General features: G+C 38.6%; 1 protein-coding gene across 1 annotated transcript in view; it reads right to left on the bottom strand.

Annotated features, from left to right (window-relative positions):
- Positions 1-20,822, bottom strand: part of ATATH8 (Protein kinase superfamily protein) — a 29,343-nt gene that overhangs the window by 971 nt on the left and 7,550 nt on the right. Inside the window, exons 6-15 of the mRNA XM_077371452.1 lie at positions 19,795-19,899; positions 12,812-12,937; positions 12,486-12,683; positions 9,110-9,216; positions 8,795-8,957; positions 8,509-8,574; positions 6,862-6,955; positions 5,999-6,111; positions 5,707-5,777; positions 1,635-1,788 (exon numbers count right to left, since the gene is read on the bottom strand). Of these exons, the coding sequence (XP_077227567.1) occupies positions 1,635-1,788; positions 5,707-5,777; positions 5,999-6,111; positions 6,862-6,955; positions 8,509-8,574; positions 8,795-8,957; positions 9,110-9,216; positions 12,486-12,683; positions 12,812-12,937; positions 19,795-19,899 (1,197 nt within the window). The remainder of the gene's footprint in view (positions 1-1,634; positions 1,789-5,706; positions 5,778-5,998; positions 6,112-6,861; positions 6,956-8,508; positions 8,575-8,794; positions 8,958-9,109; positions 9,217-12,485; positions 12,684-12,811; positions 12,938-19,794; positions 19,900-20,822) is intronic.

The following is a 20,822-nucleotide window of genomic DNA, read 5'->3' as shown; positions in this document are numbered from 1 at the left end:
GAAAAATGATAAGACTATGCATGCTGAGTCATAGTAAAATGATTATTTGTACAGTAGTCTGGCTTGCTAACACAACTGGAATCATAGTTTTCTGAGGAAAAAAAAAAAAGAAGGGAAATGATATATTTGCCCCCACTATAGCAAGAGAGTGTTTCTAAGATCCTAGGTTTTTGGCCAGTAGTGAGTGGCGGCCTTAGCACGCATAGGTGGTACATATTTTGTGATTAAAAGATGATATAAAGAATACAGTTTTTGTCATGTACAGAGATGAAAATAAACCAGTGTCAATGCTTTGTTTATCTCCTTTGGACTGGTGCCGGAATGTCGGCCAGTCCACCTTAATATTTTGTAATGCAGGCAGGATGGGACTACTGGTCCCGAATGCTATCTTAATATTAATGAAATCTGTCAACTTTCAAAAAATATATATTTGCCCCCCTTTCTTCTTGGGGCACTCCCTTTTAGTGTAAAAAGAGTGGTCATAAATACACTATAGAGGGGTGGCCCTGAGGAAGAAAAGGAATAAATCACTTCCCAAAAAGAAAATGGCGAGATAACATAAATTAGAAGATAAAGGGTTCTAGTCAAGATGACAAGGATGTTTGTGCATGTAAGATGATCTGCAATTGTTCATTTGTTACAGGCATAGATTCTTCTAAATGGGAGAAGTACCTATGCCGGACACGTCTCGGATTCCGATACTTAAGGATTCACTGTGACACTTCAAGATCTCTTGTCTGTTTTTTAAATATTACTACCCCAACTTAACAATTACCGTATGTTTTGAGTTTTACCCAATAATGCAGGGCAATTTTTTATTTTATTTTTGAAAGATAGGGCCTGGCAATTATTACTACCCCAACCTGTCAGATGTCACAAAAGGACAAGTCTTGGCATGCGGATAGCGCTTTTAGAGCGTGGGAATATCATTCCCATTTATTTGATTGTCTTCTTATTTTGATCATAGAATGTTTTAGCATTACTATTCATGCTTGATCAGACTAATTCAATATTGCACTTCTTCATCAGTTTCTGTCATAACATGAGAGATCAAACTTTAAAACGTAGTCAACCATAATTTTTTTGGGCAATAAAAATAAAAATTTTGTTTTTTATTTTTTTGAAAGATGACTTTTATTAACCATAAAGAGCTACATGAAAGGGGACAAGATGTCCCCTCATGCAGCAGTTACAATCCATAGGAGGTACAAAAAATTTTGTTATTTTTGTAATAGAAACATATCACTATTTCCTAATTTGTAAGGATCCTAAACATATCTGACAAAAGCATATCGGATCCTTGCAATTCTCATAATATAAAATAACCATATCGGTATCTAGGTAACATATGTACGGACAGCTGCAAATTTTACAAAAATAACCATTAGCATTCAAACCAGGAAATATGACCATCATAATCACAAATGATATGGAGAATAGCACACTAGTCCTAAGTCCTAACAAGATAGCTTACAAAAAATAGTAATTGATTTGTGAAAAAGAGAAATTGCAAGAATTACAGTTACATAGATCAAAAACAAAAAACAGAAAGAAAAAAAAACTGCATAGAAATTTGCATGATTCACATGAGCCAGGATAACAAGAGCCATCAATTTGTAGTTTGGGATACGCACCACTGTCATCAAGAGTCTTCTGAGAACAGTTCCATTTTTAGAAGGTAAAATCCTCAAGATCAAGCGTGAAACTTCAAACACACCATTCGGTTCATTTGTGGTATATTCAGGTCGAGTATCAGGGTCTAATGCATTAAGCCCATGCATGCATTTCCTGCCTCACACATAAAAACAGAAAATGTGAAAACTTGCCCACTAACAAATGTGAGGTCAAATAAGAAAAGCACTGATAGAACAGACATATAAACTTTGTAACTAATTAAAACAATATAACTACACCAACCACCCAGGATTTAAGCCATACAAACAAATCTTGTCATTTGATACGCATTTCATTCAGCATTCTCAAATAGGAGAAAGAAAAGTTTCAGAAAACGGTTCCAATTTTGTGACTTCCATCTTCTCTTATGAGATGGCGATATCATAACATAGAGGAAAGCTTTATATGTCGTCTTTAGCAGCATGTCTACTACAGCTTCTACAGTAGATATTATTGCATGCTGGAAAAACACCTGCTGTGAACTTTCTTTAGTTCAAAAGATAGCATCTATCTGACGATGCCAAAATATGTTTTCTTTCCGATTTGGTTTGGTGGCGATATCCCTACTACAGGTAAATCCTTAAACAGTTTCAACTAAGAAAATCCATTATTAACCTCCTCCACCAACGTTTGCAATGCTGTTAGAAGCATGGTCATACCCACAAGCCCTTCACAAGTTTAATCTTGAAGTGGGCATTTTGCATGAAACTAAGATTGGTCGCACACAACAGACATTGCCAACAGTACTGAATAACAAGCTATGATATGATCAATGCCAATATAGATAGAACACTAAGTACGGAAAAATATGCAGCAGATGGATATCCATCTTCAAGTTCCAAATGTTTTATCCTGATTAGTTTCAAGCAAGGTTTTAAATGTCAATTTTGGTGTCGGTTTCGGCCACAAACAAAACCGAAAATTTTCAGTTTCAGCCAAGTAAGTAAAAAAACAAAACAAATTTCGGATTTTTTTTAAAAATTCACCTTTTTTCCGAAATCTCGGCCGAAATTATCAAAGTTTCGGCATCAACAGATCAGACTATGAGAATTCTAATTATTATAACTGTACTATTCAAGCACGCACACACACACACACACACACACACATATATATATATATATATATATATATATGAGGAAACTGTTGGTGAGCTAGCTTGCCCAATCACATGGGGGCCCACTTTGTTAGGATGATCCAAACCATTCATTTGAAAGTCCCTTACATAGATGGGGGATGTACCAAAAATCAGCTCCATAGGATCATCCTAACCCCTCCATTTGTGGAGGACAAAAATGGACAGACACAAATCTGCCCCATTTTTGTCCTCCACAAATGGAGGGGTTAGGATGATCCTATGGAGCTGATTTTTGGTACACCCCCTGTCTATGATAAGGCCTTGCAAATGAATGGTTTGGATCACTCCCCAAAATGTGGGACCCATGTGATTGGGCAAGCTAGCTCACCAAACTTATGGTGAGCTAGCTTGCCCAATCACATGGGGGCCCACTTTGTTAGGATGATCCAAACCATTCATTTGAAAGTCCCTTACATAGATGGGGGGTGTACCAAAAATCAGCTCCATAGGATCATCCTAACCCCTCCATTTGTGGAGGACAAAAATGGACAGACACAAATCTGCCCCATTTTTGTCCTCCACAAATGGGGGGGTTAGGATGATCCTATGGAGCTGATTTTTGGTACACCCCCTATCTATGATAAGGCCTTGCAAATGAATGGTTTGGATCACTCCCCAAAATGTGGGACCCATGTGATTGGGCAAGCTAGCTCACCATAAGTTTGGTGAGCTTAAGCTCACCAACAGTTTCCTCATATATATATATATATATATATATATATATATATATATATATATATATATATATATATATATATATATATATATATACGGTTCCTACACATATGTGTAGAGAGTTCTCTACACACTAGCTTAAAATACAATGGGGGCCCACATTGTTTGGGTGATCCAAGCCATCCATTTTAAAGGCCCTCACATAGATAGGGTGTCTACAAAAAATCAGATCCATAGGATCATCCCAACCCTACGATTTGTGGAGGTAAAATGGATGTCTTTAAACCTTCACAAATTAGTCCATTTTTTGCCTCCACAGTTCGAATGGTTAGGATGATCCTATGGATCTGATTTTTTGTGGACACCCTATCTATGTGAGGGCCTTAAAAATGAATGGTTTGGATCACCCAAATAATGTGGCCCCGACTGTATTTTAAGCTAGTGTGTAGATAACTTATCTACACATGTGTGTAGGAACCGTTTTCTCTCTCTCTCTCTCTCTCTCTCTCTCTCTCTCTCTCTCTCTCTCTCTCTCTCTATATATATATATATATATATATATATGTGTGTGTGTGTGTATGTGTGTGTGTGTGTGTGTGAGAGAGAAAACGGGTCCTACACACTTGTGTAGATAAGTTATAAGTTATCTACACACTAGCTTAAAATACAGTGGAGGCCCACATTGTTTAGGTGATCCAAACCATTCATTTGAAAGGCCCTCACATAGATAGGGTCTCCACAAAAAATCAGATCCATAGGATCATCCCAACCCTACAATTTGTGGAGGTAAAATGGACGTGTATAAACCTTCACAAATTAGTCCATTTTTTGCCTCCACAGTTCGAATGGTTAGGATGATCCTATGGATCTGATTTTTTGTGGCTACCCTATCTATGTGAGGGTCTTTCAAATGAATGGTTTGGATCACCCAAACAATGTGGGCCCCACTGTATTTTAAGCTAGTGTGTAGATAACTTATCTACACAAGTGTGTAGGAACCTCTCTCTCTCTCTCTCTCTCTCTCTCTCTCTCTCTCTCTCTCTCTCTCTCTATATATATATATATATATATATATATATATATATAGAGGAAAAGGATTGTACGCTCGAGTGTACCAAGCTTATGGTACGCTCGAGTGCCCAATCACATGTGGGCCCACTTTGTTAGGATGATCCAAAGCATTCATTTCAAAGGCCCTTACATAGATGGGGTGTGTGCCAAAAATCAGCTCCATAGGATCATCCTAACCCATCCATTTGTGGAGGTCAAAATGGACAGACACTGTTTGTCCACAAATCTGCCCATTTTTGCCCTCCACTTTTGGAGGGGTTAGGATGATTCAATGGAGCTGATTTTTGGTACACACCCTATCTATGATAGGGCCTTGCAAATGAATGCTTTGGATCACCACAAAAAATGTGGGACCCATGTGATTGGGCACTGGAGCGTACCATAAGCTTGGTACGCTCGAGCGTACAATCCTTTTCCTCACATATATATATATATATATATATATATATATATATATATATATATATATATATATATATCTGAGGAAAGTGTTTCTGAGCTCGAGCTTAGATAAGCTTATCTAAGCTCAAGCTCAGAAACTCATGTGGGCCCACATTTTGGGGTGATCCAAAGCATTCATTTGAAAGGCCCTTTCATAGATAGGGTATGTACAAAAAATCGGGTGGTTAGGATCATCCTAACCCTTCCAGTTGTAGAGGGAAAAATTGGGCACATCCGTGAAGAAACATTATCTGTCCATTTTTCCATCCACTTTTGGATGGGTTAGGATGGTCCTAACAACATGATTTTTTGTATACTCCCTATCCATGTAAGAGCCTTTCAAATGAATGCTTTGGATCACCCCAAAAATGTGGGCCCACTTGAGTTTTTGAGCTCGAGCTCAGATAAGCTTATATGAGCTCGAGCTCAGAAACTCTCTCTCTCTCTCTCTCTCTCTCTCTCTCTCTCTCTATATATATATATATATATATATATATATATATATATATATATAGAGAGAGAGAGAGAGAGAGATCTTAAAGCTGAAGGATAATCGTTCTACTGTAGTTTATCAAGTCAGGGGTAGTTTTGTGATATGTCAAGGTGCACATGCTCTGTAAAAAACTTTAGTTTGGCCAACTACTAGACTCATGTATGCACCAGAAGATATTATTCTATTGAACAATGAATCCTAAATATCAGCTCACCTAGTTGCACCAATTTTTAAAAAGAGTGCAAGCTTCTGCCACTGGAACTCCTTCTTCTTGTTAAATACTACCTGAATATGCATAATGAAATTAAACAAACAACAATGTAATGCTAATCGATTTATGGAAGAACAACACTAAGAAGAGTAATATTGCTACCAGCATTTCATGTGGCAAAGTACATCATTTTTCAAGGTGTATTTAGGGAAAAAGTTTAAAAGTAACTGTAGAGTGAGAAATTATAGCTTTCTAAACATAAGAAACATAGTCTGGTACAGTGGAAAATGGATACCGAGTGCAAAATTCTCTTTGTATCAGCCGAATTATCAGTAAGAAGTTTACGAACAACATAAGGGTATGCAGCTTGAAATGTCTTAAAGTCTTGATCTGTTGCTACTGCCAAGCCTGATGAAGCCCACAAGAGAAATAAATCAACAATTTTGGTTATTATGGGGAGAAACAAATATGGAAGAACATAAGATACTAAAATGAAAAATTTCGTCAATATCGAATGTGTGGACGTGAACATCACAAAATAGCTAATATCAAACGTTGAAAACAAGAGATAGTCATGGTAAGATACGTGGTATTACTATTTATAACGTAACAAGGAGTTTTATATGGTTTCCATGTATTGCTGTGCATAATCAGGGCGCCACCCTATGCCGTGCTTCATTATGCACGGCAACGCACCAGATACCATATAATTTCACATAATAAGACTTCATTACTTAAGTAGTTGTCATCTCAGACAGTATTATCAGGCACACATGTTCACAGTGCCACTAACAAAATCTTAATCACTTTTCCTTGCTTACAACTATGCATTATACATATTTAATCTTCAATTTCTCTAGATCATATAGTTTAATGCTGATTATATGGATAAAATTTAAAATTATCATAATTGAAGTAAATTAATCAAGTGAACTTTACAAGATATGGATTTCCTTCTTACAGATAGAACAGGCACAACAAGCAAATATAAAACTACACATAGCATGAAATGTTATGTATCTTATATGGAAATAAATAATTGAAGTGAATAAATCATGTCAACTTTACATGACATAGATTTCCTTACAATTTTTACAGATAGAACATGCACAACAAACAAAAATAAAACTACACAGCATGAAATATCATGTATCTTACCTTCCAATGAAGCCAAAGAGCGTAAAACTAGTGTATAGTACGGCGGCATACGAAAATTATATTTTAGGGCTACCATCCAAATTTTGCCAAGAACCTTCAAAGATAAATACAGAAGTCAGCCAGACCTAAGGTCCAAGCAATAAGAGATAACACAAGTCCAAGACGGAAAAAGAAACAGTTCAGTTTACAAATGGCATGCTTAATTAACTAAAGAACAAGCGAAAAGGGATCAAACATATAGGCTATACACCTCAGGACCTGTATAAATTATCTTATATGACAGTTTCCCATTCAAAGGTTTCTTCACCAGACACAATGATAAGATAAAATGCAAGCATGGCATATATATTAAAAACACAAATATATTAGCTTTGGCATTTAGATCCCCTCATATAATTTTTATAAACTTACAGCGGCAACTGAATGGGAGTAGCCTGAACACTTAGTTTGTTTCACAAGTATGTAACACAAGTGAATATTTAACATAAGAGAAATCAATTCTTTTAATATTTAAATAGTAAAAGTGAAGATCAAAATTCTGTGTTAATTTCTTTTCCTTATCACATATCCTTCAAATATCTATCCTCAACAACAAGGAGCAATCAAATTATTGCCAATACAGTTTTATTTATATTGGTCATGATCCACATATTGCATTTAAATAAAGCTTCATATTCCATCCGCAGTTGCTACTTACGTTCTTGGTTTCAAAACTGATAGGAAAAATGATAAAGGAAACAACAGCACTAGAAAGGAAAATAGACTGTTAGAAATGGTTGTGTCATGTGACAGGTATTTCGGTCAGAAAGCCTTGCCTAAGACCTTAAGAGAGAAATCTGGAGCAGCTGTCTGAGAGCAAATATCTAAAATCTTATTTTGGATCTTATCCATCCTCCTTGATGAAGTACCTGTTTTTTGTGTAACAAGTAAATGACAATAAGGGAGTTATTCGCCACTACCAATGGCCTAAAAGAGGGGCCGTTCTCAACCCCTCTATATCTGACAGTCATATTTGCTAAATCAACAGGCCGGTATGGCATCACATCAATATGCTTTCCCTTTTTGTGGATATCTGCATGAATTTATCATGATGATCTTCCACAATAGCATATTTCAGAGCAATGATTTCCAAGCTATAATCATAAGGTCGGGTGCCTTCAACTTTTTTCTATTGATGCTTTATTTAAGGCCTACATTGGGCTCTGATGGCTATTTGATGCACAGTGACAGTCATGCTCATGACTAAAGCAAAAAAGGAGCGAATCGACTACCAATGTGATTTAGAAAAACCATTTTTGAAGCACAACATTTTATAAATAAAGACCTGAATGCACAACACCAGGAGAAATAATAAACAAAGTAACTATATTAATGACCGGCCCAAAGTGAAATTTCATTGTAAGCAGCATGTGAGGATGATATAAGAGAGAGGTCATTAGAGCAAGATCAATAAACGATAACATGTATGCCTAGACAGGAAAAGAACTCTCAAATAGAAAACACAAATAAATACCTTTGTAACTTTATCCACGGAAACAGACATTGTAATTATATGCAATGTGGCCAAAATATGAAATATAATGAACATGGATAATGTCCAAAGCGACATCAGAATAGCAACTAGTGGAGCAGAACAAGGAAACTGACCCTGCTGAACTTGATATCAGGAATTCCATCTTTAAAGACTACCTCTCCCAAGGCTTCTTCCAGTTCCTGAGTATTTCAACTCAAACGTTAGATGAAGCTTACGACCTCAAATATTATTTCACAGGCAGCAGAATGAGAACACCCTCAGCTCTAGATATTATAATCAACTAATACAGAACAGTGCTCAAACATGCTTCAATATTCTACTGAGCAAACAATTACATCCAGCCACCACATAAATATTTGAAGAATTATGCAAAGAGAAAGAATGATAATAGGCACGCACCATGGTCACACGGCGGATATTAGTTCCCCGCATCACAACATCCATTTCAGTCAAATCATAAACAAGGCCAGCCCAGTCCCCATTTACAATGTGTAATATCGATGCAAGCATAGCAAACTGATGTTTCCTCTTCATCCGACAAAGTAAACCAAAATCAAGAAACCTAACAAGCAGACATCATATGATTTTAACTTCTGATCTCAAATAATATATCTGAAAGATGTTTCTGGAAAAAATCTATTTCATGATTCTGTCAGTTGCAAAATTACAAAGTAAAAACTATCAATCTCATGGAGAAAAGGTCATTGAGGTTACCCAATTTGCCCTGAAGACGTATAAAGCAAGTTCCCAGGATGAGGATCAGCATGCAATAGGCCGGTTTCCAGGAGTTGAACAAGTGTTGCTTCCACTCCTTTGTTAACCTTGAAATCAAAACACCAAAGGTCACAGAGTAATCAGCTTCAGGAAGAGAATTATTAATCAGGTGAAAAAAAATAAGAATAATATTACAGAAAAAGCAAGCAAAATGAAAACCAAATAGGCCTTGTAAACATCTAATAGAGACTTCTATGAAAATATAGACATACAGCTTGATTGTTCAACTCAAGTACACTGGGTTATGTGACATACAGCTTGATTGTTCAACATCAAAGGTCACAGAGTAATCAGCTTCAGGAAGAGAATTATTAATCAGGTGAAAAAAAATAAGGATAATATTACAGAAAAAGCAAGCAAAATGAAAACCAAATAGGCCTTGTAAACATCTAATAGAGACTTCTATGAAAATATAGACATACAGCTTGATTGTTCAACATCAAGTACACTGGGTTATGTGAAATAGACAGTCTTGAAAATGAAGACTGTAGAAATGAAATAAGAACATAAAAGGTTTGAATAAGTTACCCAACCTTTTGCACAAAGTCAGAAGGATTTGGAACACTTAACCTTTTTGATATGTTGTGGGGAGTCCCACAAACCATCACAGAACTTCAAGGGTGCAGGGCAATCAGATTGGCATATATTCTTTAGAGGCTTGCCCTCCCTTGATCTTGCGGGTAACTTGGAAGGAGAGTGGAAGAATCAGTAATAATAAAATTTCATCAAGGCCAAGACTAGCAGAAGAAATCAAGACTCCGGTAGGGTTTTGAGCATTGAGGAAGGAGTTTAGGGGCATCACGTTTCAAGACTTGATTAGTAGGTGGTTGAAGTGGCTTAAGGCCATTTAGCAAGGGGCAAGGTAGCCACTTAATGGTAATCTCCACAAGAAGGCCCTATCAAGCTTAATTTCGATCAGAGTTATTTGAACAATCTGTGATGTGGCTGCTAGTATGAATGGGTGTTTAGAGATAGCAGAGAGGAAGTGAAATCAGCTTTTTTGGCCTAGCGGGTTTCAAATATTCAAATGAATCCAAAGCATGTATTTTGTTAGAGTAAGGTTTCTTTAACTCGATGGTCATTTGGAAGAGACATGCACATACAGTCCCTCAGCCCTATATTGTTGAAATCTGAACCTGCTCGCATCAGCTATTCAAACCAACCTCTAAACATGAGAATTTCAGCCCATTATATACACCAAATCCTATTAAGGTAAGGTATGGAGGTAAGATCAAGCTAAACACGGATGGGGCTTCCAAAGGCAGCCCTGGTGTGATTGGTGATTGGTGATTGGTGATTGGGAAGTTATGAGAAACTATTGTGGTATATAGTCTTCGCTTTTTCTCATTATTACAATACTGCAACTAACATGCACGCAAAAGCAAGAAGCATGTTGGACAGCTTAAGATACTGCAAAGCGCTGGGATTTGAAAAGATTTGGATCGGCCATAAAATTTTACTACCAGGATCTTATATCGCTTATAGTTGAGCTAAAACCGCGGATGTCTCATGCCCCCAGAGGTAAATCAAGTTGCCGATCCTTCAGCCAATCATGCTTGAGACAATAAATGAAATAATGTCTTCAAATTTTGGAGAGCTTCCTAATAGAGAAAAAGGTGCAGCTAAATGTGATGCTCTGGGAATACCAAGTATTCGATGTAAGTAAGCTTGAAAGTTTTTTTGAATTCACAGGGATGGTGGTATGCCCCCCTCTTCTACTGTTTTCTTATATCAATAGAATTTAAGGTGTCGCCCCGGATTCCTAGATAAATTCTGGGTTAAAAAGGGAGGTATCATGTGCATTAAAGAAACATTCAGCTCCCTGGCGGTCAACGAACACAATTGAGAAGTCATTGGATTTATCAAGAAGCTTGGATGTCTTTATTTGCTATGTTCTACAAGAATTTAAACGAGGTCAAAATACCCATGCCAGAGCCCAGAGAATGTGCATAATACATATCTCGGGGATTATTTGCGCTTTGGACAATCTCAGTAAAGTTTTTTTTATGACAATCTCAGTAAAGTTGATCACTAATCAGAATAAAACAATAAGAATAATAAGTAGCTCAAAAACTAAAAAAGGAATAAATATTTTTTCCAATCCATCCTCATTTGAGAATAAGATGTTAATCAAACAAGAAACACTAAAAAACAGTGCAAGAGTTTGAAGAAAGGAACGGAAAACTGTGCAAGTAACTGATATTTCAAGAATATAGTGCAAGTAACTGATTCCTCAACTAGGCTTCAAACTGGAATCTTGAAAGAGTTTGAAGAAAGGCACGGAAAACTGTTCTAAAAATGTCGCACTAGAAGAAACATTTGATATTTCAAGAATGATAAAGCTCTAATCAAGCATCCCACACAAAAAGCAGCACCCAGTTACATGATAAAGCTCTAATCAAGCATCTCACACAAACATTTAAACGTCCTTATTAGAGCCTCGCATGCCCTATTAATAAGTGAAACCCGCGCGTGGTGGATTCACAATCCACTGCCTTGATCCACTTGGGTACATCCACGCCAAGCCCCGCACTGCTTTCAGTCTCTATCTATGATCAGATCCTTTTTTAACCCCATTATGACCGCTATCAAAGAGGAGCTTTTTCCGATAGTTGCAAACCCTGCCGTGACCAAGAATCAAGTCCTGTAATCTGGAACCATGCACAGTTGCAGTCCTAACCCTGGAGCGTGCCAAGCCTGTGCAGACTTTGACGCGGCCTAGGACACTGATGGCGGCGCGATTAGCAGTAGCCATGCTGCAGCCGATCGATCAAGTCACCAAAAACCTTTCCCGGTTGACAGAACATCCCGCTACTAACACTTGAAAAAGGCAGCTTTCAAGGTCTCGTCGCTTCGGTGAAAGTGATCGGTATATTAGCCTAGCCCCTTTTTTCATCGAGCGATTAAGTCTTCCTATTTCATTTCGGGCAGTAGAAGAACGGGAGGAAGAACAAACAAGCCAGTGGGATTGCGGTAGAGGTTCTTTCTTTAGACACTCGACTGTTTTCATAATAATACATGCAGTATGACATCCTCTGTATGATACAAAAGAAAGATATTAAGTTTTCATAGGGATACATGCAGATGTCCATGTCCACAGATATCTACGATCGTACACCGGTCCACATGCATATGAGAACTGACATCCTAGCAAATATAAAAAGATACAAAATTGCACACGAGGAATAAACGAGCCCTAGATGGAGAGAAAACTAGAGGTCAGATGAAGTTGCATCCAGTTCTACTTACAGAATATCTCTACTGAAAAAGAAAGCTTTCAGATACTAGGTGCATGCAATCATTAGTTGGTATATACCAGATCAAGAAGATGTGTTTTAGCCTCCAGTCGTTGCCTCTCTGAATAACCCAGACTATGATGACCTGAATCTCGAGATAGCGATAGTAATTCATTTGGATTTTCTCCTATCACCCACTCCATAGTCAAAACTCTCCTTCTGGTCAAATGTCTAAATACTCTTGGAACAAATATAAACGGAAAGTACTTATGAGCTTCCTGTAGAAGAGAAAAGTGCAATTATGCATTATCATCTTGAAACCAGTGAGAGATTGAGGTTCAAGAGAACTGCAAATCCATAATAGCTCAAAGCAAATGAAATTCAGGTACTCCAAACAAAATATTACCAAGAACTCAGAAGCATTTACAGCCTCTAAAGTGTAATCCAACTCCCCGGTGAAGCCTTTCCCGAGCTCATCGGCATAAAGACAAAGATCACTTTTTCTCTTTGCTACTTTTTGCAGTAGCCGTAGCTGCAGCAATTGATTACAAAATTATCTCAGAATAATACACACACACACACACACACACACACACACACACACACACACACACACACACAGAGAGAGAGAGAACACAGCCAACTAAAAACAGGTTTCATGAAAGAAATCAGTCAATATAAATCGCAACCCTCGTAGAAGCACCTGACAGCATCATCCAATAATTAGCATAGATATGATGTTGAGTACCAATAAAAAACACCATGAAATTGGAGCCTACACACATCAACAAATCCTCCAATTTGGTAACACATTAGTCATCAGCAATTATGTCTCTATACTAACCCAATGACAAGCCTAGGTGATATCTTAGTATCAGCTCCAAAATGCATCAAGAATTGCATAAATTCAGCTAAATTACTGGTAAATGTAATGTGCGTCTAAACTCTCAACTCTCAGACCTTCAGAAAATATGGGATGAGAATCATATACAAGAATAAGGGCAATGGCAGTGTTTAAAAACGCGTTGACTCGGCTCGGAACTCTGCCGAGTCGACGCAGATTCGTGCCGACCGCGTTTCTGAGTCGCGGACTCGGCGAGTCCGAGCCGAGTCAAGCCGATTCAAACACGAAGTGGTTTTTCAAGTAATATACGTTGGATATATCACTAAAATATCAGTTGATAAAAAAAGGGAAAAAATTCAAAATTGCTTTGACAGAGAGTAAGAGACCCATTTAAATGCTCTTCTACATCCGATGGTGACACTTTATTTTCTTTATTCTTTCTCTATTTTTTGGATTTGGTGTATCCAGCAAATGCTAAAAAATCACATGTTAACTAATGGGCCCATAAAAAATCAGTGGATGGAGTAAAATATTGATGCAACGTTTCAAAATGGATTGAATTCACCTCTTTTGTTTTAGACAAATTGAGCTATGTATGTATAGCCATCCAATGAGGTAATGCCATGTGGGATTCAGGCTTCCAAGAAACACTAATGGCATTTATTTCACGCAGGCATAGGTGTACTGGGCGGCTACCCATTTTCTATGCAAAAGTTGAAAACCCATTTTTCTAAGAAAAAGTTAGCTGCAATTAAACTTTTAAAGTTGGATAATCCAAACCGTTGGATGATCCCTTATTATATCTATTTTACTTGGTTTGATCATCTAAGCCGTCCATTTGATAGGAGGCAGCGTCAGTGGGTTTTGCTCAAAAATTCATTTCAATATTTATAACTTTATATGGTGTAAAACTTTTGGATGATCCCTTTTCGATGCAACTCTGTTTATAATTTTATATGGTGTATTTTTTTCATGGCTTATGCCATAGGATGAACCAAACTGTCCATTTGGTGGGCCACAACGTAAATAGGTTGTGCCAAAAAATCATTATCGTAAGACGATCCTAATCCTCTGATACATTGACAACTGCATATTTGTCAAATGTAATGTATTAATTTTGGAAAATGATATTTGCGCCAAAGTGTTTTGATAAACATGCGCTCTGTCGTGTAGTATTTAAAGGGCTTTAAGAGCTTTTTGAGAACCCTAATATCCACTGACATCCCTTTAAATACTACACGACAGACAAATGGAGCGCATGTTTATCAAAACACTTTGGCGCTGATATCATTTCCCTTAATTTTTTTTATAGAAAAATATGATCCATTTCACTAATGATTTAGTTACTAATGATACTTTAATACTTATTTTTACATTATTTCTATTTTTTTGAATTTTTTTATTTATTTTTATAAAAATTACGACTAATCTGACTTAGCCGTGTCAACCGCGTCCGCGCCGAGTCGACAAGGATTTTCTTCGGCCGCGTTCCGCGTTGAAACCGCGTTTTTAAACACTGGGCAAGGGTATTCAGGTAGAGGCGTTCAACAAAGGAGAGATGAATGCCGTTCGTAGTCGCAGATGAGGAAAGAATTTCAGCATCTATCGAGCTACATTTTTTTTTATGTGATTCATTCAGGCTTACTATTCTGAAAAGGACGCTCTGGATGCTTTAGGACCAATCGAGGAATGTTGTCATCGAAGTTTTGCAAGCTTTGGCGATATGGCGAGCAAGGTAGTTACTATATATATATATATATATATATATATATACTAGTGAAAAACCCCGTGCGATGCACGGGCCGACAAAGAACTGTACGGACCACATCATAGGTTGATCCAAACCGTCCATGTGATGGAACACAACAGACAAAGGTTGTGCCCATAAAATCATTTCCATAGGCTGATCCTAGCCCTCCAATCTATAGAGGTTTCCATCATATGTTGTTCCTCTTAAGGTACCCGGAATTCGTCAATATTTTGAAAGTGTCCTGAATCCGTATTATTATGTAATATGTTAACAAAAATCCGTAGTATTATGTAACATATGCACCCAATCCGTAATGTTTGCAAAAACAAAAACGCCACCATGACTTTGTCCACTTTTTTTATGAAAAAAGCAGAGAGGGGAGTAGGATTGAAATTATGTGGCTTTAATGGGTGCCTTTGTTAAAAAGCATAAAGGAGGGCGTAGGATTGAAAATATGTGGGTTGAATGTGCCTTGTTAAAAAAAGTCAAAAAAAGTGATGTGTAATTCTCATAGAATTTTGGGAGAAATTCAAATAATTCTCTCTGTTCTCTTCTGCTATATATATATATATATATATGAGGAAAATGATTGTGAGCTTGAAGCTCATATAGCTTATATGAGCTTGAGGGCCAAAACACATGGGTCCCACATTTTTTGTGGTGATCCAAACCATTCATTTGCAAGGCCCCATCATAGATAGGGTGTGTACCAAAAATCAGCTCCATTGGATCATCCTAACCCCTCCAAAAGCGGAGGGCAAAAATGGGCAGATTTGTGGCAAACGGTGTCTGTCCATTTTGCCCTCCACTTTTGGATGGGTTAGGATGATCCTATGGAGCTGATTTTTTGTACACACCCTATCTATGTAAGGGTCTTTCAAATGAATGCTTTGGATCATCCTAACAATGTGGGCCCACATGTGTTTGGGCCCTCAAGCTCATATAAGCTATATGAGCTTCAAGCTCACAATCATTTTCCTCTATATATATATATATATATATATATATATATAGGAAAAGGATTATACGCTCGAGCGTACCCCAAGCTTATGGTACGCTCGAGTGCCCAATCACATGGGTCCCACATTTTTTGTGGTGATCCAAAGCATTCATTTGCAAGGCCCTATCATAGATAGGGTGTGTCCCAAAAATCAGATCCATTGAATCATCCTACCCCCTCCAAAGTGGAGGACAAAAATGGGCAGATTTGTGGACAAACAGTGTCTGTCCATTTTTACCTCCACAAATGGATGGGTTAGGATGATCCTATGGTGCTGATTTTTGGTACACACCCCATCTATATAAGGGCCTTTCAAATGAATGCTTTGGATCATCCTAAAAATGTGGGCCCACATGTGATTGGGCACTCGAGCATACCATAAGGTTGGTACACTCGAGCATATATATATATATATATATATATATATATATATATATATATATATATATATATATATATATATATATATTATTTTTTTATTTTTTTTGAAAAATGACATATTTTATTAACATTAAGATGGCAGATGGGACCAGGAGTCCATCCTATTACATGATATTATAAGAAGCCAGGCCGGGCATACCCAAACCCGAGATAAAACATCAAAGTAAACAATTACAGTTACAGTTATATGTCTTTTCCTTCCCCGCTTCCTACCGGTGATAACCTATCAATTATAGCACAAACTGCGACCTTCTGCGTCTTGAAACCTTGCCTTAACCCTTAACCCATACCCTATTAAAACAGACAGTCATAAGAAGAACACAGAATCTGAAGCTGTAGAGAGATCACCACACTCCAAGAGATAAAGTAGCCAATGAAGAGTATCCAGATTAATTCTAGTTTAAGCGAAAGACATAATCTCTCGAGCCAAAACCTTTGAAGTTGTAGTTCCTCTGGATATAGATCGAATACGTTCTCTTTGCTACGTAACCATGACACTCACCCCTCTATACTCAAAAACTATAACTATTCTCCCCAATTTTTCGGTATTTACACATCTAACAAACCTACCTGGTAACTTAGAAGAACTCTTTTCAAACAGTTGTGCCAAAGCCCGGGAACAGATTTTCTTGAGCCAACGAAAGTTCTAACGTCCTGAGCTCACACCAGGTGTGCTTATCAAAAACCCCCTCCCCAGCCTTCTTTTCAGCCTCTTTTGATCTTTCCTCTTTTTCTTCCAAGTCTCTTGCTGCCATAGCCAAGAACATATCTTTAGTCGCCTCCAAGTCCTCCTCATATCCAATCCCAAAGACGTCACCCATTGTTAACAAATCATCAAACTCTTCCGAGAACAACCCTCGGTTTCTCTTGAACTATTTGCCATCATTTTACCCTCAACTTTAGTATCCACGCTAAGTCTTGGACTCTCCCCGGCCAGCTGATTTACTTCCAGTCCTAGCGTGTCCCGGGAAACAATGGGCTCATCAACCAGGCCATCCCACATTTTCTCCAGGTCCCTAATTACCGCCCTTTTTTCCTCCTCCCAGAGACGTCTACGGGGCGCCTTTTCTTCTCTAAGATTTTACTAAAGATGGAGAGTTCGAGGAGGGGCACAAGCAATTCCTTGTCATTTGTCTTCTCAGAAGAACTATGGTCGTTACCTTTACTGCTGCTGGAATCATTCCTTTGCTGAGCCCATCGCTTTTTTACCGAGCTCAAGGAAACCTCACATGGAGTGGGTGATTCCTTCCTCTCCGGCTTTTCGTTGTAACTCAAGTCTTCCAGGAGGTCTAAATCTCCAACTTCGAATGTAAAATCCTGGACATTCCAAGTGTTGCTAAACGGGTTCACTTCCTTCCCTGTCATAGCTGCATCGGTGAAGTTGTCGAAATCTCAAAGAAGCCGTTGAGAGTCGGAAACGAGTTTTCTCTTCCTGTAATCCTCTTTCCTAAAAATGCCTCTGAGTTTTCTTTTTAAAACAGAAAGGCCAGCTCGAGTAGCTAGCAACCGTGCTTCCGGGTTAGTACCTCTACGTGGTATGTTACCTTTCCCAATACGTAGACGCTTCTCCTTAGTACTCTTACTCTCCTTATAAAATCTGTTTTTTTATTTTTAAGGCCTTTTTCTCCTTTGCCGACTTCAGTGTACAACTGTCAGCAATATCTTTTCGAAAAGCCTTACCTTTCGCCATGTGCTGCCACATTTAATGATTTTAGCATTGTCCCTTCTCCAGACTGACCCCACTTCCCACTCACAGCAGCGACTCTGCTCTTTGACAATCTAGACGAATTGTTGTCTGCTGGAATAGGCGAGGAGTTGGGCAATTAGAAATTCAAAGAGGGACCCACCAACGGCTCCCTGCCACTATCACAACCCTCGGGATTAACATCTGCCCCCTTTTCGGGTGGAACAACCATCGCCAGCGACTCATTGTCGGAGGCCTGCATACTGGGGCCCTCAAAAGAAACCGAATTATCTTTACTACTTGATTCCCCCACCACCGACATCGCCAGGCTATTAATACTATCTTTGGAAATCACCTTAACTCTTATTGAATAAATGTTGGAATCTATTCTTAGGTTGATAAAGGAGGGGATAGTTTTTCAAAGGGGAGTCATGACCAGAACCGAGGCAAAAGCCATACAATGGTCATGGTTGCCAAAAAGCTGGGTCTGAATCACCTGGCCCAAGTGTTGACCAAGGATCTCCACAGTTGACGTGGAACAAGCATGGAGGGGGGTATCATAGAATCTGATCCTTATGGTTCTAGCACCCGTGTTATATGCCGGGAACCAAGGTTGAAGAGAAGAGGGGTATCCCCCAGGGCATCACCTCCATGCCTAAGAATGGAAGTGGCCTGGGATTCTGACTCAAAGCAAAATAAGATGTCCACTGAGTTGATGGAATAAGGCTTTTGCAGATCAGATAGACCCCAACATCTTCTAGCCCACTCCCAAACATCTTCCAACAGCCAGGATCCAGACTTCAAGCTCCCAATGAGGCAACTCTTAAGGTTCTTTTTCCTTTCCTCCACCAGGCTGGCTGGAATATCAAGAGCCGGGAGGTCATCATGAACAGAAGCCTGAGGGGGACCATCTTTAGGTCCCCAAACCATGGCTGGAGCCAGTTTATTCTTAGGTCCTGAGCATTTCCTACAGACATTGCGCGAGCCAAAGTTTTTATAATGGTATTTCGAACACATCCAATCGCTGTAATTCGAAGGCATACGTCGATTAAACTCAGTAGCTCTACGGCCAGGGACTTTTCTGGCCTCAAACTCCAATCTTCTCACTCTGATATCCCTAACCTCAATGCTTCCCAGAGATCCAGAATGGGAATTGGGGGGAGCCCAATGGGGTCTGACCAGATTGTCTCCTTGCCCAAACAAACTTAAAGACCGCCGGCAACAAATATTAAAGATCCCCAGAGATTCAAACACTTACAATGCATGAAAACCAGACTCAATAAAATTTTAAAAATGCCCCGCTAAGGGTTCAAGATTAAGGCCGCATGAGCATATGAGAGAGTCCAACGGAAAGCCAGAGACAGGGGCCACCGGAGGGAGAATCCGACGGCTTCTGAAGACATCCCTAATGGTCATTTTTTAACCAATGAGCTCCAGGCATCGCCATAGATTATCTTCCTCTAGGGCTCCAATTTTTCATATATATATATATATATATAGACACACACACTCGTATGCATGTAATTATTTATGATGTAAGTGGATGTCGTTTGTCTGTCATTATGCATGTATTAATGTATGTGTGCATGTTGCTACATTTAATAGAAAAGCAAAGTGCAAACAGTAAACAGGTGCAGTTTCCAAAAGGCCAAGTACAGGCGAGTACATACCCCAAGGCGGAGAATATAGATATCTCGCACAACCATGTGATGCAAGTCAGGACGTTGTACTTTTACAGCAACACTACAACCATCAAAAGTAGAAGCACGATAGACCTGGGATGCAGGTTAACAGAACATGTAAAAACTAAAGAACAACAAGGTTTCTGAAGATATAATAAGGAAAAAGTGACAGGAACAGTCAGAAGAACAGCCTAACTAAAACAGATGCAAAACTCTTATGGATGCAAACTATGGTGAGAAACCTAAAACCAGCAAATAGGAAGACCAATCTCATGATGCATGGGCTGAAGATCTATGACGAGAAAATTTATAAGCAATATAGAGCATCTAATGTTGTTAATGCAAAATTTCATAGAACTAAAATGACTAGGAAATTAAGGCCAACCATGAACACATAATCACAAAACATAAGGATAATTAGAAAATTGGTCTAATTATACTTTTTTTAGTTTTTTTTTTTTTTTTTTTTTGGAAGGTAAGCTGGCTTGAACTCTGGGTCTCTGCTCCCAGGTAGACTACTTGTCTTGACAAGATTCTCACGCTGGTTCACCTGCAGAATAGAAAAATGCTTATTGTTGATCATTGTGCCCTATATCTGAAGGCAGGGGAGTCTGTGGATCATATTTTTCTCCAGTAAAGGTTAGCCAAGGAGGTTTAGAGTTGCATCCTAGAGAGATTTGGGATATCCTGGGTCTTCCCCTCCCAGCTTGATGGTCTTCTAGAGCTGGTTTTCTGCCCCTAGGCAGAAAAAATGGAGGATTTTGTGGAGGGTGCTGATCTTGGCTACTATTTGGATGATTTCGAAGGAAAGGAATGCCCGGTGGGGCTGCTCGCCATCCTTGGAGATTTATGCATATGATTGACAAGATTCGAGACCGAGTGGCGGATTTTCCGGTTACATTCCAACATGTTAGGAGATCTGCTAGCAGTGATGCGGATAAGTAGCTCGAGAGGGAGCTGAGAGGGATAGCTTGGCGATTTTTTATTTTCTCCCTCCTTGAGGGGCTTTGTCGATT

The sequence above is a fragment of the Tasmannia lanceolata genome, unplaced genomic scaffold, assembly GCF_043159265.1.
Source record: "Tasmannia lanceolata isolate RefF3 unplaced genomic scaffold, GAP_Taslan_0.1 ptg000037l, whole genome shotgun sequence".
Taxonomy (NCBI): domain Eukaryota; kingdom Viridiplantae; phylum Streptophyta; class Magnoliopsida; order Canellales; family Winteraceae; genus Tasmannia; species Tasmannia lanceolata.
This window is presented reverse-complemented; position numbering and strand designations above follow the sequence as displayed.